We start from the raw sequence: 25315 nt of genomic DNA, 5'->3' as shown, positions 1-25315 counted from the left end.
AGTCTCAGTTTTACAGGAAAAAATGGCTCTCCCAAACTGTTGGGAGGGTCCTAATTTTAACTCTGTTAAATCTGCCATTCCCAGCCAGACAGCTCTGACCATGATTTGATCTGTATCTCTCCTAATATAAGCAAGCAATGTTATCAGAAATAGCAGTGGATGTCCCCAGCTTCTGCATTTCCCATGTGAACTACCTATCAACACCTCTGCTTTTCTTTCCCACTCTCATTTCTGTAACCATTGCTTGAAATTCAGTGGGACAGACAAATGCCACCAGGCTGTTGATGTGGACAAGTAAGACAAGTTAGATTGACTGCCCTCATGCAACCCCTCCAAACAAGGACTCAAATCAATTATTCATGCCTAACTTAAGCAGTCTTAAATAATAAATCAATTATTCAAGACCCCTCCTGGGTCTTTTAAACCAGCAGGGATGGGCTATTGAAATAGTTGTCTATTACAGGTCAAGGCAGTGAAGCCATCATTATCATTATCATTAACAGCCCTATGTCCTTTGGTACCATACAATCATACCTAGTCAATAAATATTTGTTATTAGGGAAAATGGAATAAAGAGATTTAAAATTACCTGTTCAAATTAAAATATGTTTAGTTAAAGCAGTTTATAAACTTTTAGTTGTTGAATAGACAATAAAAAATATTGTTTGCTGCCTCCATTTACTCCCACTTCTGTACATTATCTTTGAATGTATCTTATTGATTTAGGTTTCTTAAAAGACAAAATTGATATTCAAACTTATTTTAAAAGTGAAAAATTAGTTATATGTCCTTTAAAAATGACCCTATGATCTATAACAACTGAATAATTATTGGTTCCATTAGTGTGGGGCACTCTATACTAGTTCATAATAATAGATTCCTGATTTGTAAAAAAAATTGTGTCAGTTAAAATTAATATGGAAAGCAATGTAAACATATTCTATTTTAAAGACATAGATGAGTTCTGTGCCAAAACTTAGTCATGTCATACTACCATCCATTTTGGCAAGGCATACTAAGAGTAAGTTGTGGTCTTTTCTTTTTCTGTCTGGATGCCTTGTTCCGTAACATGGTAGCTGCCCTAGATTAATGCCATCTGGAGTCCCATTGCTCTTTTCTGTTTGTTCTTTTCTGTCTCTGCAGTTATAATGTAAGCTGCTTGAGGACAGAACTGTGTCATATTCATCCTGGTGTCTGTAGTCACCACTTCAGAGCTTGCCAGGTAGGAGGTCCTCAGTAAGTGGAAACTGAATTACACTGCAAAGAAATTAGGTTATTTGTAGCCTTAGAGATGTATTTCTCCTTTCAGTTAGGTCTTCATCTTAACTGGCAGCCCCATAGTAGTCTGAGATCCCAGGGCCCCCTAACTTCCATCACGACACACCCACTTAAACAATGTAGTGTTCTTCCATATAGATATCAATCTATATTATCACGTTACTCTTCTTAGTGAGAGATGACATTGATGAGCCCCCATTACCAAGAGTATATTTGAAAGTTTATCTTTTACCCATTAATGATGAGGTTTCCCATTGATTTAGTCATTCACGTTCACTGATCTGCATGGCCATCAGGAACGAGAAAGCTGAAAGTGTCAAGATTTTTAACTGTGAACTTGGAAATTGTGAAGCAAATTTATCTTTCCTGACAATCTAATCTGTTCACAGACCAGAGTGACAAAACAAAACAAACAAACAAAAAAAAAAAATAAAACCACACACACAAATACACAAACTTTCTTTTTGGTGACAAAGATTAAATATACATAGACAAGAAATTATGCTACAGTTACTGTGAAAGAAACAGATACCATATAAGTGAAGAATATATAATAAAAACTAAACAAAAATATTTAATGTGAATCAATGACAGTTAAATTTGTAAAATATTTCCCAAGCTTTAACCTGAAGGTGAGAAAGAGTGAGCATAAAAAGATTACTTTCAACTATAAAGGTTACAGGTCTAGGCATTCCCTGAGGAAAGCACAGAGTTTTATTTTATTTTATTTTTCTTTAATACTGAAATTAATTTCTTCCTTATAATCTTCTCAAAATAAAATAAGTGGCAAAACTGATATTAATTTTATACAAAAACATACAGCATGTAGCAAGAAGATCTGGATTCTAATTCCTTTTCAATTAACTACTTAAGAACCTTGGGTAAATTATTAGTAAAATGATGGAAATGGAATATCCTCTATATCTTCTAATCAATGTCTAAATTCTTTGATTTATTCTATTAAGACTGCAAAGGATTTCATTTGCAGCTAAAGAAATCAAAATGATTTTCACACCACCCTATGTAAAATCATAGAATTTAAATGTTTCTTCCCTGTGGGAATTTTAATTATACACGAGATTTGATCTTATGAGAGTGATAGCATTGTTGTAAAACTTTGGTTGAATCATCATGCTAGTTTTCAAATATTCATTTTGTTTATCTGCTCACAGATAATGTTTTTTATAATATTCCTTCCATTATAGAATAGAGTTAGAAAACAAAGCCTCTATAAACATGTATGTAGTAATATGATGCTTACAAATACAATTTGCAGATTATTTTAAAGTCATAAAATGTGAGGCACTTTAGAATATACAAACTTTTCTAAAGCTGTAAGTAAAAATACAATAATCAATAAAAATTGAATAATACATCAATAAATGTAAATATGAAAATATGAGAGAGTTATATTAAGCTGTGAAAACATTAGTGATCCCTCCACTGAATCTTTTTGCCTCCATAAGACAATAAACCATTTGGCTCTTTACTTGATATTGTAATTTTACGTGTATGTGAGTTTGTGTGTTTTCCTTCTTTCAAAATTTTGTTCTTAAATCTGTTTAGAATTTTATTTAGGTGAATTAGTTTACATAAAATACTTTGTCTATAATCCTTAGGTTTTAATGAATAAAATGAATGCATCACTTCTTTTAAAATTGCGTTTTTATTGCTATAAATAAGAACATATTTCTTAAAATTCAAGTTGGATAACAGCTGTTGTACCAAATACCAAAATAATGGAATTTGTATTTAATTGCTTTTACTGGAATAAAGAATTTAAGCAAGTATTCATAGGTTTTTATCCTTTCTATTTCTCTCTTCTTGCCTGATTTTCCTTCCTCAGCCCATTCCCTTCACCACACACAAGCCAAAAAATGATTTCACATGGAGTACTCAACTAATAGCAGTCTATTGGTGAAATAATCTATACCATTTCCACAATTATAAATTACTTTTTACCAGGTCATCTTCTGATTCTCATTGTTGGAGTTCTTAAACCTTAGAAAGCATTACCAATATTAAATGCCCAAAGACCATTTAAATTTTCTTTAACATTCAAGCAGTTGTGTGGTTGAACAGATGAAATAAATATAATAGTCAAGGAAAAAGCTATGAGTGCCTAGAAGGAAAAACTATACCAGTTGCTAGTCTGCCTTGTTTTAGAAGCCACAATATTTTTTCCCAGTATTAATAATCAAGATAATTAAATAAAAATGTGGCCACATTGTTAAACTTAGGAGACTACAGTTCTGAATTATTGGTTAAAGGTTTTGGCTGCTATAAAAGTTATTTTGAATACATTTTAAACTGTAAGAATAAAAGAAATAAATTTTCATTTAATTGGAATGTTTTTCAAGTTTCCACAAACAAGGTAATGTAAATTTAGAGCGTTAAGCATTTATCAGTGAAAAATGTATATATTCCTGTTCCAAGAAATATTATAAGTGAGTGAAGTTGATATAAATATTTTAAAGTTTACCATATCAAGAAATATAATAAATGCTTTACACTTTACCATATTGTCAATAGTTTCACATTCTCTTGTATTTATCAATTAAGTCAAATAAAATGATTAAGACTAAAAGAAATTACTCTTTACCACTGTAAGTATTTAATTTAGACCTATCCCATCTTCTAGGTGGCATATAGTTATGAGCATTATAAGATACAACTTGTTAGTCAAAGATATGTCATTCAAGTATTGGTATGCCTTGTCTCCCCAAGAGTTAAATTTATTTAGCTGTTTTGCAGAGCCTTGATTATGACAAAGACATTAAAGTTAGGCAGATCTTGAGTTCCAGCTCACCAAGAGTTCTTAAGAAAAATTCCTGCCATAATTTATGGCAAAATTAATTATCTACATTCTGATAGAAAATTCTGAGACCATTTTAACATTACATGCATACAAGCCTACATCCTTACAAAAGAAATGAGATATTTCTGACATTGTTTAGAATTTGACATTAATTATAATTATGTGAGCATATATTGTCTTGAACTCATCATTTACACAATTATGGGCAATAATTGATCAAAATCAGCATTGCCCCTTGCTTTCCCTTTTGTTCAATCCGGATGTCTCCTTTCCAATACAGATTCATTATTTTTGGACATATTACATATAGTAAGCACTGAACTATTGTCCAAAGGATAAAAGCACTTAGAGAAAAACATTAAATGATCTTTTAATTCAGCTCATAATTTATCAATTATCTAACCATCTGATATGACCAATGTGGCTATCTGCAGTAATTATAGGGTTAAGTACTTGACTTTGAATATTCTTCTTAGTCAAGCATGAAATTTTACCAATTAAAATTTCTGAATATAGAAGACCAACAATAAAGTCATTACTCATAGCCCCTCCTGACTTCACAGGCAGTTCTCCACATTTACAAAACCATCCTTGTCAGTGACTTGCTCACTGCACCTCTCCCTGTGTCTACACAAGAAAAAAGAGGGAAAAAGTAGACTCAAATACAGTTCAAGCTAAAGCAAAATTAAAAAAAAAAAAACCTTGACAGTGGAGAAGGCAAGATTTTAAGGCAATCCTTACTAGACAAATTCTCTAGTGAATTGCTCAACTTTCCCTCTCTATTTCTTGTATAGGCAGAGACTTGTTCATTTAAGGTGAGGAAACACACATATCGCCTCATCATCTGGGAGAGCAAAAATGACAATTTAATCCCCATTTCCTTAAAATTCTTTAAAATAAGAATAATACTATTACCAGGAAATTTATATTCACACACTACATACTCAAATAGGGAACCTTTTAAAGTTTCTGACATATATTTCTGAATACAGTTTCTGCATCGCTTAGAACATAACCCCTATGACCAAGGGCTTCATAGAGTAAAATATGCTGAAATTAATACAATTTCATCACTTCTTTAAAAAACTCAACCATAAATTGCATAGGGATAGTTTTATTTTTAAGATTTCTGTGCATGGGGGATCAGGAGTACAAATTTTAGTATTAAATTATCTCTCCCTGTGCTCACTCATTCCTTCATCTCCTTGCTCATGTTCATTCACTGAACACAACTCCCTTCTTTCTCTCAAGCCAATTAGAAATACTAAAACGTTAAACATGCTTTCAAAAGAAAGGGCTACTGCAGGAAGAAAACTTCTACAGAAAGACTAGATGCTAAGATACTACACAACTAAGCACCCAGATAGTGCTGGAGCTTTTTAGGACGCTTTCTGATCCTAATGTATGCTTCTGTTAGCCACTAAACCTAAAGAAAAATAAGGGCTTTGGCTTATTGCAAATCCAAAGATTTCAAAGGGTGAGATTGGTACTACTCTATTCTCTTTCAAGAAAAAGCTTCTTCTTAAGAGTTGCTGAGCTTTTGATAGTATTGTTGCTGAAGGAGATTTATCACCCAGTCAGGTGCATGGTTCCCAAACTGAACTAAGACCGATTGGGGAAGAACAGGTAAATAGGGGCGTTCCTTGTTATTAGCTAAGAAGCCTCTAAATGAATACAACGAATCTGATTGATGTAAAGAGCTATGCTCTTTAAAACAACAATAACAAAAAGTTTAGTCGCAAAACGTTTATTTTTGTCTTTTTTGGTGTGCTTTATTATACCCTAAACAGCCCAGGTGCTGAGAAGCACACGAAGTAACTGTATACCAGCCAAGATCACCGCGTGTCTGTGTCAATTTCCTGAGGTGGCTTGTCAGTCAGAAAAGCTGGAGAGGCACCTTGGTGTCGAGGGACCGAGGTCAGAATTCACTGGGAAGACCATTTGCTTTGCGAAGGAATACGGCGGGGCAGTGGTGGCACAAGAGCCAGGCTTTGGAAAAGGAGGGAAGGTGGGTCAGGGACGGACTTCGTGGAGAAGGCTTTGTCAGTGCGAGACCGGATAAAGAGTAGCGGATGGGGGCGTTTGCCGGCAGGCAGACGCGGGAAATCAGAAGGAGGGGAACGCGGGGGAGGTTAGGACAGAGAGGGACCCTGTTTGGGGTAACGGGAGGGTCGGGACCGTCCACCGCTGGCTGCTAGTTTGGGAGGTGGAAGTGAGGCGAGACCGCGAGCTGCAGGGAGGGAGAGGGGTTCAGGTTGCCAGCAGGTGGAGTTGAAATCAAACAGCCCCTCAGGGACTACGGAGCAGCGCCCTCCCGAGACCCGGTGCCTGAAGGTTGAGGAATCACAGCAGGTGATGTGGGTTACCTGCTAAAGCAAAAATGTTGTCTCCGCGCTTAGCCTGCGCGTCCGACCCCCTGCGCCCTCCAGGCTACTCACCGGTCCTGGGAGAAAAGCGCCATCCGGGCGCGCGCGAGGGCTGCGCGGCGCAGGCGGCAGGCAGGGCCGGGAGGCGGCAGCGCTGTCCTAGACGTGGGACTGGAGCCGGGGGACACGGAGGTGGCGAGAGCGGCGGTGAGGGCGCAGGGAGCTGCGGGGTAGGAGGGCGGTGAATCCCGAGCTGCTGCGCGGCGCGCGCTCTCTGCCCATCTCCGGCTCCGCTAAAGCGGCTACTGCTGCTGCCGCCGGAGGGGGAGGGAGGCGAGGGGGAGGGGAGGAGGCAAGCGGCTGGGAGGGAGGGAGGGAGAGTGGGGAGAAGGGGAGATGATCACCCAGAGTGAAGAGGAGGGAGGGAGGGAAACGCGCACGAAGAGGTTCCCACCAGAAGAGCTCTGGAAGGAGAAATTCAAGATGAGATGGGTGTCTTCCCCTCCCCCTTCTCCCTCTCCTTTTTCTCCCTTCGCGCCCTTTCCAGGGGCTCTTCCTCTCCAGGCTTAGGCTTGGGGGTTACCCAGGCTCGGCAGCAGCTGGGGCTACTGTGCGCTGGTACGGTTGTTGAGCCCAGCAGGCGGCCGCGACAGCGCTTGGAGCCACCGGCCTGAGGCACCTGTGCGCGCTCACACAGCCCACCGTTCCACTGCGGCGACTCCCAGGCTGGGATCTGCGGGTCCTGCCTCTCCTTCTTTCCCCTTTCTGGTCAGATTATGATCATGAGTGTGCATCTGTGACATCTGTGTCGTCCCCCTATTGTTGTCTGCTTCCCTGGACGCTATTCAGAAGGCGCCGGCAGGGAGCTCAATGTAGGCCACCGTCGCCTGCCCCTTGGAGCTGTTGCCTGGGCATAGGTGACGGTGTGTGTCTGACGCCTGGTTGACCATCTAACGAGGTAAAAACAGACCAAAAAAAAAAAAAAAGAATAATAATAATAAAATAAAGGAGAGAGAGAGAATTCTATGACCACCAGATTGCCTAGGACCGTGGCTCAGAGCCAATCTTATTCCCTTATGTCTTGGTACTCTTCCTTTTCCCCAGCACCCTAGAAAATCAGGACAGGATTTAACACGTTTAATCAAATATTCCTCAGTATATTGCAGAGCTTTTCGTTTTCACGCCAATTTTTCTAGGGTTGTCCTCGCTTTCCTGTTGTGGATTTTCTTGGCTCTGTTATACTATGAATCAGTCCTGTTTATTCGCAAACTACAGAGACTCCCATAAAAATAAATACTGTATTTAGTGCACTCACAAGATAGAGTAGGGGTGAATCCACACTTTCAGTAAATATGAAAAGAATCGCAGCATTATTGATTTATTTCCCTGAAACATTTTTGTTTCAAAATTTTCACTTGGTAGTTCAGGTAGGCAGGGAGCAAGTAGGTTATCTGTATAAAAGATATGATTAGGGGGAAAAGTAGTAAACGCTCCTCAAATAACATAACATGAAATGATTAAATTACTCCCTGTAAGCACCCTAGAGGGAAAGTTTCTGATTTTTTGTATGTGTTTTTATTTTAGAAATATTTGTTACTTGAGTCATTTTTTTAAAAAAACCAAAAGAATCTTAACCTTTAGAATAAATAAATTAGGCATTTTATTTTAACTAAGTATGTCTTACATAACAAATATACTTACATTAAAGTAGGTGCACGATTGAGAATGATGTAGTATGGAGAAGCATTTTTAATGCAATAACGCATACTCAAACATTGAGGAAACGCCTCTACTCTTCCCATATACATTCACATGAGAAAAAAATACTGGTGATAAAGTATCACTCAATGGTGTATGTATTTCAATGTGCTAGAATCTTTCCTGTGGAAAATATTTGGTTTCACATCTACCTGATAATCTGAATGAGAGAAGCACCTCCTCATTAAGGGGACAGATATCAAACTTCTAATACACCTCAACTTTAAAAGGCATGTGTTACTGTCTCCAGATGTTCAACATTGCACCATGCAAATTCACCGTATGCTATTCGTTCAAAGAAGACCACAGGGAGAAAATGGTGGGTGAAAACCTACAGCTCATTTGACTCTAAGTCTTCTCAACTGTGACTATGTGATAGAAGGGAGCAGTAATTCCTTTTTTTTCTTCCTAATACTAGTACTAGTGGCTCCTTGTGCCAGGAGTGATTACCAAGAATTAAATCTCCATTTTCTCATTCCTGTTTAGAATATTCCTCATTTCTCCTTTGCTAAGGTGATTTGCCTTTGAGAATTTGTGCTATTTTCCCCTCATGTTTGATTTTGAAACTGTAATAGCAATACTTGAATAGTCTCATTTCATGGTTGTAAAAAGGTAGAGAAAAATGCTAAATAAAATGCCTTAAAGTCAAGAGAAATTATGACACTTAAAGTACAGAAAGATGAGTTCTTATTTCTACTACCCAACCACATGGCCCACTAGAGACAATAATCACTGGGGTGATAAAACATAGAAGGGCATTCCAGTTCTCCTGCTGGAGGGACTGGATTTCAATTTAGAGTCTCGGGATGGGTGAAAACTTTTCTGATGCCTGTATCACAGCATTTTCTCCTTTTCATAGTTTTTACCCTACATTTTTATTGGTGTCCTACTGTGTTAAGCATTACAACATGGGAAGCCAAATAAATAAAAGAGCTTCATTTTAAATACTGACCCTTTCAATTTACATAGTTAACAAGTTCTCACATTCAAATTTCCTGAAATCAGAAAGATTGCAACCCTATTTTTAAACAAATATTGCACAGGTGCCAGGGAGTGGTTAGCAAAAGAAATATCATTTATTTATTTATTGAACATATTTAATAACCACATTTTGTGGGCAGGTACTGTGTTGGGTTCAGGAGATACCACAGTGAAAATTGGTAAATTTTCTGTCCTTGTGAAACTTAGAATCTAATGAGCCAGTAACAATGCTTATCACTAGGAAAGATGGTATGATGATGATGATGATAAATTGGAAGCCCTAAAAAAAACTTATTAATTAAATTAAAGACATTAACAAATTATGAGAGAAAGAATACGGATTATTAGCCTATTCTTATAGTCAGTTCTTATATGACTTCTTGATGAAAAGAGGAGAAAGGGTGTTTAGGGAAAAGAGCAGCACTTTTTGTAAAAGGAAACAATGGACATTTTTTAGGCCAGTGAAAATTTTGATGAGCCTTCACTTTAAAAAATTAACATCTGCTTGTATCAGTTGGGACAATGGAAAGTAATAAATGTCTTTGAGGTTGTAGTATATAATACATGTGATTAGTACTGCTGAATATATGAACAGAATCTGGAATGAAGGGGATGACAAAAATTAGCAACTTTCCCTTTCTCCTTCTGAAGCATACACCAGCCAACAAGGACAACTAAGAAAAAAAAAAAAAAAAAAACCTCTGTAAATTCTATTTTTAGTATAATCAGGAGAGAGAGAACCTGCAGTTTTCCAATGTGTACACAAGAAGCCAAAACTGCTGAGATTATCAGAAGTCACAGAAGAGAAAGTAAGGAGAAGGGCAGGTAGTGGTCCCAATGGTATATACCCTTAGAAAGCTTTAATATACATATAATTGTTGAAAGGGAGAGTTTCACTGTGAAATGCAAAGGCTCTTTCCCTTGGTTACAGCAATTCAGGAACTGAAATGGGGCTGTAACAGCAAAAGGAGGGAAGGATGAAGCCTGAGAAGTGTAAAGAGGACTCAGTTGTGGCTAATCTCACAAAACCCAAGAAAAACATGCTTCCTGCAGCTGACTTGCTTGTCTTGATTTGCAAATCATATACATCTTATTTTCAGCAATCAGTGTGGGAATTGAAATGAGTAGACTAGTGACAAAAGCCCTCTTGGCTATGTCCTGTTGAAAGTAATGGTGGGCCACACAAAGATTAAACAGAGGAGCAGTGATTGCAAAAAGCAGTCTATCTCTGTAGTAGCAGAGATGACCAAAACTTCGTAAATCCCAGGTGGCTATTTTTCCTTCTCCTTTCCCCAGGAATCTAGATAAGACAAATCTAATGTGGTTAATTATTAATAATAAAGAAAGAACAGTCACAATATTAAAACAAAATTAATATAGGAAAAGACAGAAGAGCAGCAAAATGTACCAGTTGTTAAAGAACACATACCAGAACAATGTTGCCACAAGAAGGTTGAAAAATTTGTCCTAATATTCTGCTGTGAATTTTCATAAGGACACAATGAAGTAATTGCTTCTATGAATGCGAACTATAAGGCACATATGCAAGAACTTGGGAGTGGTTGATAAAACAATAAGATCTGATGAGCCAATGCTGGCAAAACTCAAGAAAGAAGGGGAAGAGAAATTAAAACCATTCCAAATTAAGAATGAATATGGAAGAAGGCAAAATACACACTGAGGTAAACATGGTAAGGGAAAGAGGGCAGAAATGAGAAAGGCTAGCAAAATGAAATGGAAATAAAGAGATAAACAGGATTAGAGAGAACATAAAAGATGGAGAAAAAAGGTAAAGTTAATCTAACATACATTATTAGAGAACCTAAAGAAGAAAAATAAATAACAAGAAAGAGTATTTAACATAATATTTAATATTAAAAAAGGAAACATTCTTGAAATGAAAGAAGACTTGAAATTTAACTTTTAAAGGACATAATGATGTCTAGGGAAAATTGCCTCTTCAGAATCATCAACACCAGGATATGTTCTATTAATCATGAAAACCAAGATGCATCCTAATACAATAAGTAGAATTTAAATATAATAAAGAATTTTTCAGGTATGTAGGCAAAAACATTCAGTAAAATAAAAGCAAAGATACTGTGATTTGCCTCAGAATTCTTTAATACAATATCCATTTCAGAATAATCATTTAATATCACTGAGGAAAGCCTAGCCCAAATGATACCAAAGAAAATAAAGTGAGAGCTAAATGTTATTTTTCTATATTTAGCCAAAAGTCTTTCAAATTTATGAAGTGTAAACAGTTTTGAACATGCAAGAACTAATGCAATACTATTCTCAAGAACCCATCTTCAGGAAATCACCAGAATAGATAATGGAATTTAGCTTTCTAAGAGATAAAAGGAAGATATATTGGATCAAGGACTGATTATACACATTAAATATAACTGTTCATCTGAAATGTGAGGTTATGAGAGTTAGAGCAAAATAATTAGATATAAATCTCAAAGACCCTAATAATATAAAAATTATATATCTAAACAAAATTTGGCTGAGAAGGGGTAAAGATAAGTTATAAAATCATTGATTATATAATGGTCAATACTTAAATAAAATCAAATAAATGATCAAATAAGTAGTCTAACATGTTTTACAATACAAAGGTAAACTATAACAAGATACTGTCTAATAATTATGTAGTAAAATAAGAATACAGAAAGAATGAGAAACTAATTTTTGTCATTACTTATTTTAGCAAATTAACCAATTTCGTCTATAAAAAGAGAAATACAGGTAATGTATAAAAGAATAATTATGACAGTAACAAAGAATAAAATAAAAATCTTTATAAATTTTTAGAAAACACAGAGGGTGAAGGAATGTCACAAAGTTAAAAACAAAACCATAACATACAAGAATATGGCAGAAACAAGAGTAAACATATTCTTCGTATCAGTAAATGTGAATAGGATTATCTCATTTTGTATTAAAAAATAGAACTTTTTAGATTGAATCATGAAACAAAATAGAATTTTGTTTTATATTCCCAACAAGAAAACTCAGAATGTTTGAAAAATATAAATATAGACAATAATAAACCAAGCAGATGCACGGAAAAAGTAGAAATTGAAAATTAGAGAAAAGGTGTCATACAAATAAAAAAACATGCTAAGCAAGATGAAGAAGGGTATTTATAGTTATTGTAATAGTCAATCACCTTCCTATTCATACAAAACAATTATGAATATCGTCGTCGGCAGCCGTCCATCTCGAGAGACGATGGTGCAGCTTCTCAAGAGTCTATCTGCACCGCCGAGAATGGTTGTGCAGTCCGACTCGGGAGTGACACGGTATCTGTCTCCTCCCGTGTTGAATCGACATCTTGTGATGACGCTGGAGTGTCCTCTCCAGTGAAGCTGAAGCTACAGAGCCTGGGCAGGGTAATATGGAGGGTCTGCTGTTGCCCATGCAGCAGACCCCCCCTCTCTTCGCAGCTGAAGGATCCAAGGGAAAGACGGAGTCAATACAGCTTGGCTTCAGGTGCGCCGCAGGAGTTGCCGGTGTTGACTACAACGTCAAACCGCCTTAGGGACTCCGGCTCCGGATTTTCTGTCGGGGTTTACTCCCTTAGCCTTTCCCCTGAAGAGGTATGCCGCAAGGCAGCGGAGGTTTTTTGGAGTCAGAGTTTTCCTTCTCTGATGTACCCTGACTGGAAGATCGAACCAGCGACACTTAGCTCGCAGGCCGACGCTCAATCCACTGAGCTAAACCAGCCAGGGCATAATTATGAATATATGTAGCAAATAATATAGCACCAAGATAACAATATCATAAATTATAATATATACAAGAAGATAACATGAAGCTCACTATTAATAAAAGTCTTTGCCCTTTTAATTTACAAGATCCCACATATACAGACAACAAAAATGTTCAAGATTAAACTTTATATGCTATTTTTTAGACCAATCTCACTTAGTATCATCAATGAAAAATCCTAGTTAAAATATTAACGAAACCCCCTAGCAGCATTTTAAAAAACACAATGTTATCACCAAGTGTATTTTTTTAAAGAATATAAACATCTTTCTATACTAGAAAACCTATTAACATACTTCAGCACTTTCCTCATCTATAAAATAGAAATAATATATTAGTACTCACTTTATGTGATTTTTTTGGTAATGGTTTAAAGAATTACTGCTTATAAAATCTTTAACAAGAGTGCCTAGAATATATCTCTTTGCCCTTCATAAATATTATCTGTTGTGTTTATCAGCTTTCATAAGATATTAAAAAATGACTGTGCTGTGATAGTAATATAAATCCTATTTTCATTTTTCTTGAATAAAATAGCTTCTCATGTTGGTTTATTAATGCTGTGTTCTCATCTTTTGTTCCTTTTCCTCAAGGTTTTCATTATTATTTTTCAGGTCCTCTGTTTTTTTGTATTATTATTAAAATCCTGCAAAACATTAAATCAATTTGCAAATTCAGACTGCACTGCAAACTATCTACTTAAAAATAATTTCAAATTACAATAGCAATATATTAGTTCTCTCTCTCTCTTTCTCTCGATCTTTTTTAATAGACTTAGTTTTTAGGGCAGCTTTAGGTTCACAGCAAAACTGAACAGAAGGTACAGAGAGTTCCAAAATACTCTCAACCAAAATACTCACAGCCTCCCTCACTATCTACATTGTGCACTAAAGCAGTACATTTGCTCCAACTGATGAACCTATAGAGACATCATTATCACCCAAAAGCTATAGTTTACATTAGGGTTTACTCTTGGCATTGTGCATTCTATGGATTCTGACAGATGTATAATGATATATGTCCACCATTAGAATCACATACAGAATAGTTTTGCTGCTCTAAAAACCTATTTATTTTGCCCTCCACCTTAACCCCTCAACCCCTCATAACATTTCTCTCCACGGTTTTGCCTTTTCCAGAATATTGTATAGTTGAATCATATAGTAAATAGCCTTTTCAGATCGGCTTCTTTCACTTAGCAATATTTAAGATTTTTCCATGTCTTTTCATGGCTTTCCCCCTCATTGAATTCTACCTTTTAAAATATTAAGATTGTTACAAGCTTTGTGTTTGCTAGTTTTGTGCCAGGATATATCACTGTATCAATGTATATCAAATTTTCTAAGTTTTTGTTTTATAGGTGATAACATATTTAGAAAACATTTGCTAAGATATAAAAATTTATTTTTATAGATGAGTGTAACTTTACTCTCATAAAATATATAATCTTTGCACCATCATATTTTGTTATTGTTAGTTATTATGATTATGTATTATTTTCTATTTTTCCTTGTTAAACTACTTGACTTCTGTTTTATTTTTGTTGTTTTCACATTTACTTTCCTTTTCATTTTATATATTTTTATTCCTATGTTCATTTTCATTCTAGTAGTTATTCTCAGATTTTTGACATCAATATCTTATATTTCATTGTCATAGCAAACATGAAAATTGATCATTGGCAATATCCTACTTCTGAAAAAGAGTAAACCATACAACCCTCTTAACTACTTCTACACCCCGTGTTAATCCATCTCACTTCTTGGTGCATCGCACTCCATCATGTTGTTTTGCAGTAGATTTTTGTTCTAAATGGTTAGTTGATATTTTTCATCATTACTTATCAAATTTAAGTAACCTTTATTAATTTCTTGTTTTCAATTCTTACTGAAATTTATAATATAATTATGTATATTATATATAACAATCCTATGTAACTATATAATACTTATATAAATAGTTTCACCCTGGCTGGTTTGGCTCAGTGGATTGAGCGTCGGCCTGCGAGCTAAGTGTCGCTGGTTCGATCTTCCAGTCAGGGCACATCAGAGAAGGAAAACTCTGACTCCAAAAAACCTCCGCTGCCTTGCGGCATACCTCTTCAGGGGAAAGGCTAAGGGAGTAAACCCCGACAGAAAATCCGGAGCCGGAGTCCCTAAGGCGGTTTGATGTTGTAGTCAACACCGGCAACTCCTGCGGCGCACCTGAAGCCAAGCTGTATTGACTCAGTCTTTCCCTTGGACCCTTCAGCTGCGAAGAGAGGGGGGGTCTGCTGCATGGGCAACAGCAGACCCTCCATATCACCCTGCCCAGGCTCTGTAGCTTCAGCTTCACTGGAGAGGACACTCCAGCATCATCGTAAGATGTCGATTCAGCACGGGAGGAGACAGATACCGTGTCACTCCCGAGTCGGACTGCACAGCCATTCTCGGCGGTGCAGATAGACTCTTAAGAAGCTACACCATCGTCTCTCGAGACGGACGGCTGCCGATATATATATAAATAGTTTATATATAATTTATGTTATATATTTATATTTAACCTATGTATCATATAGTATATACTATATTATAAAATATAAAGTATATTACATTATATACATAATTTTAATGAGCCTTGTATATTTGAAAGGATATTTATTTTATCTCTGCTCCTGAATTATAGAAAAAGAAGTTATTACAATTTATAATTCTAGTTTTACTGTTACATTTCCTCAGAATGTTAATGACGTTGATCTAATGATTTCTTCTTTCCAGTATTACTGCTAGGAAGTCTAAATGTTATTCTAATCTTTCTTTAAGCAACCTCTCTTTTCTCTCTGTCACTTTTGGGAATTTATTTATTTCTATTTGTTCATCTCAGAAGTGTCACTTTAAAGTTTTATACTATTTGACACTTGGTAAGCTTTTTCCATTTCAAAATTATTAATTCTTTAAGTCTAGGAAATTATTACTATTTTTTTAAACACAGCTTTTAAACATTAATTCCATGTGCTTATCTTGTGCATCTTTTACACCCTCACAAGAACATTTAAGTCTGGGTTTTGTCTGATAGTATAGAGTAAATGGGATATATGAATTCTAGTACATTTATTCACTCTTGAAAGTAGTTCTTAATTTAAAAACAGGCAGTGATATATTTTTTCTAACCAATGACAACATATACATATGTACAAATATATACTCAGAAATAGCAAAAGGCTCTCTATTCCAATCTTTGTAAAAAGTGTAATAATATGTGCCTGAAAAGTTATTGGGTTGTTGTATGTATAATAATTTGGATAGGCTGCTGCTTACTGTAGTTTCTTATTGTAATACAGATTTACATATTTATTTGAGTCCAACATTGGTAGTATCCTTAAAACTGATTCATAAAATTCTCAGGTTTCTAAAAAACATAACTGGGAGTCCTAACACCATTTCCCTTCGGACAGTCTCCAAGTGAAGGCATAGCCGTAGGTATAAATATGGGAATAGAAGACAAACAAGAAAGGCAGAACTCAAATCTACTGAAGTCAAAAGTAGATAGTGAAGCAGCAGCAATTGCAATGACTAATTCAAATGGCATTTCCTTAAATATTCCTGAGTCCCTAAACGTAGAACTAACGGTTCTTTTCCTTGAGTTCTCATAATACTCTGTCCCCAGCTCTAACTATTGGCTAAACACTGCCTTAACTGGAGTTGCAGCCCTCAGTCCTTCTGTGTCTCACCCTCTGTTGATCAACCTGGTATCTTCCCACTGCAGTCTTCAGTAACAGAGCAGATGCATCTAAACAAGGCTCAAGGCACCAGAGATTATAGTTTAATTGAGATAGGATCAGAAATATTTGTTCGACTGCAATATGAGGGAGCACAATATGTAGAACAGGAGTAGGAGGTTGATTTATTAGAAAGATGAGATAGTGTTACCTAATTACATAAATTTCTTTAAAAAAAAGAAGCACATGGAAACATTACTTGCTGTGTTAGCTATCTATTGGTGCATAATGAATTACCCTATATTTTAAAGGCATAACACAACATTTATTATTTCATAGTTCTGTGAGTCATTCATCCTGTGGTGCAGAATCTCTAACAGGGCTGCAATCAAGGCATCAGCAGAGGTTGCAGTCATTGGTGGCTGCACTTAGAGTTTTCTTCCACTCTGACTCACATAGCTGTTGGCAGATCTCAGGTCCTTGCTAGATGTTGGCTGTAGATATAGGTTTCTCGCCACATGAGCTTCTCCATAACTTTACTCAAAATACAGGAGCTTACATCCTCCCAAGTGAATGATTCAATGGACAGCAAGAGACAGAGTGGCAAGATGGAACTAAACAGTCTTTTTGTAATCTGATTTCTGAACTGACATCCTATAACTTTTCCTGCATTCTATTGCCAGAAGCAAATCACTAGGAGCCAAGCAGCATTTATACAAAAGCATAAATACTGAGCGGTGGAGATTAGCAGTGAAGGGGGAGAGGAAGTGTTTGTGGATCTTGGAGGAGAATAGAAAAGTTTGAAACAGTGCTCTACAAAGGAGAATGGAAGTATCAGCAAGTTTAGTCTCCACTACACTACCTGTTTGGATTTGGATGAATGAATGTAATCTTAGTGTCATTAAGCCATACAGCTTACTGCATTTAGAAATCCCTCTGAGAAGGATAGTTGGGGGTGCTTGGGTGATTTTAATATAGAAAATACCCAAGCACTGGCAGATTTCATTTCTTTGAGTTCAATCTCAGCTGAGGAGCAAACCCTTTCTGCTTTTTGCTGAGTTTTCTTCAGGAATCATGGACTAGAAAGAGAAACTTGAAATAAGGAAAGAGAGCTTAAAGAAAACTGTTGGAATTAGACAAGAAAAACATGGTGAAACATTTAATATCTATCATTTAACCCAGCCAAATTTGTCAGTGGTTTCTTAACATTTTTCTTAAGACATCTTTATAAAACACCTTTTCGCTGCTTCTCGAGGTACAGAAAGTATAAATTCTTTTGTTCCTTGCAATAAAATAAATTCAGCTGCACAATTGAACATAAAATGAAGTACAAAATGAAACATACTTAATGAACAAGCAAGCCAGTGAGGAGATTTTGAAAGTAGAACAGGAATATAACAAACTTCACCAACCATTTTTTTTTCAGAAGAGGTCAGAATTGATCTTCAAGATTCTAATTTTTGGTGTAACAAAATTTGTCAACCATCCACAAGTGACTGCACTAATTGGAGAAGAGGATGAAGAGGCTCTGCATTATTTGAAAAGAGTTGAAGTAATAGAATTTGAAGATATTAAATAAGGTTATGGAATAGATTTTTATTTTGATGAAAATCCTTACTTTGAACATAAAGTTTCCTCCAAATAATTTTATCTGAATGAGAGTGGTGAACCATTTTCAAACTCCACTGAAATCAAATGGAAATCTGGAAAGAATTTGAGGAAACCTTCAAGTACAATGCAGAATAAAGCCAGCAGGGAGGGACAACATAACATGAGGAACCAGAGAGTTTCTTTACCTGGTTTACTGACCATTCTCACCCAGGTGCAAATGAGTTAGGAGAAGTCATCAAAGATGATATTTGGCCAAATATGTTACAGTACTACTTGGTTCCTGCCTTCGATAATGAAAAACGAAAGGAGAAGAAGGTGATGATAATGTTGAAGAAGAAGAAGAAGGGCTAGAAGATACTGGTGAAGAAGAAGATGAGATTAAAGGTGAATAAAATGAAGGTGATGATTAGGGGGAGGAAGGAGAGGAAGATGAAAGAGAAGATAACTAATGGAACACTGATGGATTTTTACCTTCCTTTGAATTTTCTTTCATCCCTGGGAGCAAGTTGCAGTCTTCTTTTCCCTCTTGTGTTCAGGTGCCTCATTTTTGAGGATTCTTTTCTCTCCTTTACACAATGGTTCTTACCTTATTTTTGGGAGGATACCATGAAAAGAATACAGTGGGGGAAAAAATATCTGCCCCTTTCTATTCCAAATTCATTTTTATCTTTTTCTAATTCAACAAAAACTGTATGAAACCATCACCTCCATGCTCTGTGAAGAAAAAAAAAAAAAAAAAAGAAAGAAAAGAAAAGCCTGATCCCATGCTCTTTCTTCACACTCTTACCTTGTCGTGGAGAGGCATGCATGCATAGTGAAACTACAGTGAGAAATTGCAAAGGACACTGCTCCAGGAAAGAGGCTCTCTCAACCTCCTTATTCTAACTTTTTACAGGACTGGTATGAAAAAAGCCTTACAAGTATTTAATGAGGTGTGGAAAAGTAGTCAGATTCGCTGCCAGGTGTTCAAGGGAAAATTTCATCCAAAGACTTGGAACACCATGCAAAAGAGTTGTTTACACAGCAGTAATAACATCTGGAAGCCTTGTGGGTGACGGACAGCTTTGCAGTCCTTTCCACTAAAGTAAAGGGAAGTTATTTCATTTTAATGATCTACTTAACATGATATCTATTGATTCCACATTTTGAAATATGCATGTATTAGCACATGCATACATATACCTCTCAACTTCTATTCTCCAAACACCAGAATTTTCTTAGTGTTTTTTAGCCTTATATTATTAATACCTATAAATACCTTTATTTCTGAAGTGATTAGTGTCTTGGTTGGCTTACTTTCAATATAAAAGAGATAGATGATAGAAAGATAGATAGATACGTAGTTATATTGCAGATTCCAAAGACAGTTATTTCTGCAAGTTGTACAGCTTTTTTTTTTCCTTCCAGAATAACTAGTCAATGTTAATGATATGGTTACTTGATGTAGTCTCAATTCTTGAGCAGGAATAAAAAATTAACCTAAGTTAGAAATATCAGGATTGTCTGTTAGTAGCATAAAATTTAATGCTATCCTTTCTTTTGGCCATGTCACCATCCATGAATTGCAATATTTTTTCAGGATATTTTTTTTTGTGATAACATATATAACCTAAAAATTTGCACTTTAACCGTTTTAAATGTACAATTCAGTGTTATTAATCACATTCACAATGTTGTACAACCATCATTACTAGCTATTGTCAAGTTTTTCATTAACTCAAACAGAAACTCTGTAATCATTAAGCAGTGACTAACTCCCCATTCCTTCCTCTGCACAGCGTCTGGTCACCCGTAACCTATTTTCTGTTTCTATCAAGTTACCTGTCCTAGACATTTCAGGTAAGTGGAATCACACAATATTTGTCCTTTTTTTTGTCTGGTCTATTCCATTCAGCATGTTTTCAAGTTTCATCCATGTTGTATTATATATCACAGCTTCACTTCTTTTTATGGATGAATAATATTTCATTATATATATTGCATGTAATGCATTTAATTGCAATTTTGGAAAATAAAATTATTATTGATTTGTGCAATGGAGAAAACCTGTTGGGGTAAGAGTTAGTGACAAATATTAAAAATGTACTGAGAATGTTTTCTCTGCTTTTTTAAGCCTATGGTGGAAATTATATACTAACAAAATCCAGATTTTGAAACACCACTTTTGGGTTTTCTTGTTGTTCTGCCTGTTCAGTTATAGTTGCTCTTGAAACATAAAACATTGCAACTCAGTGAGATTACATAGAACAAGGAAAGTGATATACCTCTTGCCTAAGTTGAAGCTTTCTATGATATGACAAATATTTGTAGAGTATACATAACTCTCATGCCTGACAACACTACAAAACCTTCTACTCAAGATGGATCATAAAAATTGAAAAAGATCTATCACTGTATATAGCTCAGTGTATCAACTAAACTGAGAACTGAAAAGAATACACTTCTAAGATTGATTGTGGGTTGTGCTGCTGACAGCATCAGTTGTTTTTTATTATTACAAGATTGTTACTAAGAATGTATTTTATTCCAAAAATACAGTTCTAGCCATGTAGTTGAAGTTTGGAATATATTTTCCAATGATATAATGTTTGAAAAACTAGTTAGGCTCCCTATTAATCCTACTAATTAATATATAGTTAATTCTAAAAAGGCCAGATTTTGTGTCACCAAAACTGCTGTCAAGTTACTTTTTTCTAAATGTATTCCTATTAGTGATTTCAGAAACAACTTTCTTTCCGTTTATTCCGTCTAAAACTCTAGTCATCTCGCCACCTGTATTCATATCTTATTCTTGGAAGAAAATGATCCTGTTATCTGGGATTGTGAGGAAAACAGAATTTCAGTGGCAGGTTAGAAGCAAAAACAACTAAAGTTGGATATTTGCTCAATTTAATTCAATGAAATTATTTATATGTATTGTGCTAAAAGGCATATATAATATAAAGACAAAGGAGACACAGTCCCTCATCTCAAAGAGTTTGAAGTTTAAGGAGTACAGAAGTAATTAAGATATCTGTAATAAAACTTGTTCTAGAAAGCACCATATAGAATTGGTACATAATTGGATAAATGGAGATATTGAGTATATCTGTTTGAGGAATCATGGAATGTTCACAGAACAGGTCACAGTACAGCTGGACAAACCATGAATAATCCAGGGATTTTTGAAAATCAGAGTTGGAAGTTTGTCAGGAAGATTGCTTTAGTAGTTATGTATGTCAAAGGTTTTGAAGTATCCAACAGCTTTTCAGTTCTCGGTTTGGAAGATGTTAGGGAACTGAAGGTGGATATTAGAAAGGGAGAGCATCCTCTGAAGGCAGATGGTCTTTTCAGTGTTTGTGGCTGTGACGGTCCTATGCACATGACATTTTTTTTGTTTGTTTTTTTTAGAAATTAAATCCATATTGGGAATGACAGAAATCTTTGTCTTTACCTGAACTTGAGTTTAAATGAGTGAACAGCTGGATAAAAATCTATGTTAACAAGCTTCCTCCAGCTTTTCAACAAAAACTAAGTAATTCACATTTGTTACAAAAAACTTACAAATGCTAATAGGAAAATGAGAAATAATTCCAATTCAAAGTTTTAGTAAAATATGTCAATATAAATCAGGCATTGAGCCTTTTTTCAGTAAACAATAGGAATGTTCACATGTAAAAATAATTTTTTAGCTTTGAACTGAGAGAAAGTGTGAACATTATAAACTTGGAACAATATCTGCTATTTACATTATAGGTGAGACTTTTTAGAAATATGTTTCCAGGTATTAAAGGAAGAACATTTTTGGAAAAGAAAATAAAAGCCTAGAGAAGCACTACAAGTAATCCTAATTTGAAAAGATGATGGCTAGAGGGAGAGGTTGATGATGGGAAAAGTGGAGACTGTGTAAGTACTGAGTAGGCTAACCTAACAGACACCAAAATTTCAGTGCCTTTAAAAAAATGTTTCTTCTTTCTTATCTAATAGAGGTAGGCTGTGATTCAGGTTGACAGCTGACCTTTCTCGATTCAGACATCCCGGTAAACCCGATGGTTATTCTGCCATCTTATAATGTAGATTCCAAGGTCACCAGAGGCATGACCATCAGCCAGAAGTGAGGGTGGAAAACGTGGAGGGTTGTTCATGAGAGGTTTATATGGGCCAGTATTGGAAATGATGCACATCACTTCTCTTGAGAGATCATTTATTAAAACAATCATTGTTCACATTCAACTGCAAGGGAGGCTCAGACTGCAATCTAGTTGTGTGCCCAGAAAAAAAAAAAACAGAATATAGGACTTCCGGCCAAGATGGAGGCTTAGACTGACATGCTCAGTCTCCCTCTACAACAAGAAAGGAATACAACTACCTCAAAACAAAAGATAACTAGAAATTCCAGAAAATAAAACTACACAGAAACCCAATGTATGAAGTTATAAACCAGCGGCACTCGTTGGACAGGTAGGAAGAGTGAAAGTGGGCAGTGCTGTTTGTGGTAGCACCAGGGACAGCAATAGGGAGAGCAATCCTGGCTGCAGTCGAACCTCATCAGTTTGGGACCCCAACACTGGAAAAAGCAGCCACCGCATAGCCTCAGACAGTGAGGCCTGGAGGGTGGGAGGACGGATCCCGGTCTCCCAGTGGAGAATAGCAGCAGGAGTACATCTTGGACTCCCGTCCCCACACAAAGCACCACAGCGCTGTGAAAAAGGTTGCGGATCACCACCAGTTGCCGGGTAGTGACAGCAAAGTGCCACAGCTCAGCAAAAAAGATTGCAGATCGACGCCAGTTGCCGGGTTGTGATGAGTACACAGGCTCCACCCCCCTATAGCCTGCCCAAGAAGCAAAGCAAAGCACAAATCTGTCATAATGAGGCAGACAACTATAGAAATCCCGGTGATGCAGTTCACCAGGCAGCAGATGAAGAATCTGACAGATGAACAAATAAGAAACCTGTCAGAGGCTCAATTCAGAGCTATAGTCATTAGATGGCTTACAGAATTAACAAAAGATGTGGAACAAGATGAGAAAGGATTGAAAGCCACTCATACTGAAAACGGCAAAAACACATATGAGACAAGTGGTGAGGAAATAAAATCCAGAGATCAAATCAACAAACCGGAACATAGGGAAGGAACAAAGAGTCAACCCATGTGGAAAGAGGAAACAGAAAGCAAGGAAAGTGAGGAGAGGATCAGAAACCTCTGGGACAGCTATAAGAGATCAAATATAGGGATTACAGGATTGCCAGAGGGTGAAGAAGAACTAGAAATTGAAAAGTGAAAATATAATAAAGCAGAACTTCCCGAACTTGGGGAAGGAAATAGACTTACAGGTCCAGGAAGCACAGAGAGTTCCAGAAAAACTGGACCCAGGGAGAAACACTCCAAGACACATTATAATCAAATTGTCAAAAATTAAAGATAAAGAGAGAATCATAAAAGCAGCAAGAGAGAAGAAAAGAATCATGTACAAAGGGGTCACAATTAGACAATCAGCTGACTTCTCAAGGGAGACCCTGCAGGCAAGGAGGGACTGGCAAGAAATATTCAAAGTAATGAAAATCCAAAACTTACAGCCACAAATACTCTATCCAGAAAAGCTGTCATTCAGAATAGAAGGACAGAGAAAGTGCTTCCAGGACAAAGTAAACTGAAGGAGTTCATTAGATCAAAATCACTATTATATGAGATGTTAAAGGGACTGGTTTAGAAAAAGGAGGATCAAAACTATGAACATTAAAATGAAAACTGCATCACAAGAACCAACAACAGAAACTAGGGAATCGAAACAAAGGCAAACTAAACAGGCAATGAGAGTGGAAAAAGAACTATAGGTATGGGGAGCACATTGGGGGTGAGGTCAGCAGGGAGGGGTAAGAGGGTAAGGGAGGGAAATGGTACAGGAATTAAGAAGCATAGTAGGAGAGGATGGAGTAGACATGAAGAGGTTGAGAAGAACTATATGCACAACAATCAACATGGACTAAAAGGGGAGGACAACTGGAGTGAGGGGGGCCACTGGGTGGAGGGGAGCAGAGGGAAGGGAAATTGGGACAACTGTTACAGTATAATCAATAAAACATATTAAAAAAAACAATATATATATATATATATATAGTGTATGTGTTTGCTTGTGGACATCTAGCTATTTGCCACAGAGATTATTTTATTGATACTTTAGGTACAATTTACTATTTATTTATTGCCAAAGTAGAGAAAATCTCCAGGTGAACTAATATTTTTTATGAAGTGAAAATCACCCCAAATGTCATGATCCAGAATACACCCACTGTTAATATTTATTTATTTATATTAATGTCCTTTTAGATCTATCTGTGTAATATTGTTCCCTTAAATTTGTCAAATATTTTAGTTTTCAATAATGGAGTAAAATCTTATTGTTTTAAGTGAAAATCAATTTATTTTAAAATATCAGACAGCTCACAGACCATTGAGAGTACTGGAATAACTGGTTTTAATATTATGTTTTTTTCTTGTTATTTTAACAACTTTTTTTTTGTCATATATGCAGCTAGCCATTTACTGAACTCTGTTATAAATTCTAAGAGTTTTTTAGTTTACTTTTATAGGCTTTCCAGATAGGCAATTGCATCTGCATTAATGATATTTATCTCTCTTTTTCCTAATATTTATATTTTTTCATTTTTTTGCTTATTACATGGGCTATTTTACCAAAACAATATTAAACAACACATGCATATTTGGGGTCTCTCTAAATACAGGTATACTTGATGACATTTGTAGTCATAAAATTAATTTTAAATAGAAATTTGATAATGGGAAGTTATCATTGGATCTAAATATTTTGCTTCCCCTTTTTGCTTACAGAGGTATTTTTATGGTGCATACAAGAGAAAATCAGGGGTTCTTAGACTTCGGCATCAAACCATAATTAGACTCCTAAAGTTTTGATTCAGTTTGGGTAGTCTAGGCTTGGTATATGCAACCATTTGAAAGGACTTTTAGTAGCAGAAATTTTACGTATAAGTGTGTGTTTTATGTTTTAAATATATGAGAAAC

General features: G+C 36.0%; 1 protein-coding gene and 1 pseudogene across 5 annotated transcripts in view; both read left to right on the top strand.

The window, feature by feature from the left end:
• Window positions 1–6195: 6195 nt before the first annotated feature.
• Window positions 6196–25315, top strand: part of LOC150007492 (uncharacterized) — an 81921-nt gene continuing 62801 nt past the window's right edge. For 2 of the 5 annotated variants that reach the window (XR_016511822.1, XR_016511821.1), the window contains exon 1: window positions 6196–6448. Coding sequence is in view for 1 of the 5 variants with exons in the window: in XM_090280555.1 (XP_090136681.1) it covers window positions 6477–6669 (193 nt within the window). In the remaining 4 variants the exon portion in view is untranslated. The other 3 variants (XR_016511820.1, XM_090280555.1, XR_016511819.1) reach the window with 2 other exon arrangements.
• Window positions 18030–18741, top strand: LOC150007494 (protein SET-like; annotated as a pseudogene).

This window comes from Furipterus horrens, unplaced genomic scaffold, assembly GCF_987537825.1.
Source record: "Furipterus horrens unplaced genomic scaffold, mFurHor1.1.pri manual_scaffold_6, whole genome shotgun sequence".
NCBI lineage: Eukaryota > Metazoa > Chordata > Mammalia > Chiroptera > Furipteridae > Furipterus > Furipterus horrens.
This window is presented reverse-complemented; position numbering and strand designations above follow the sequence as displayed.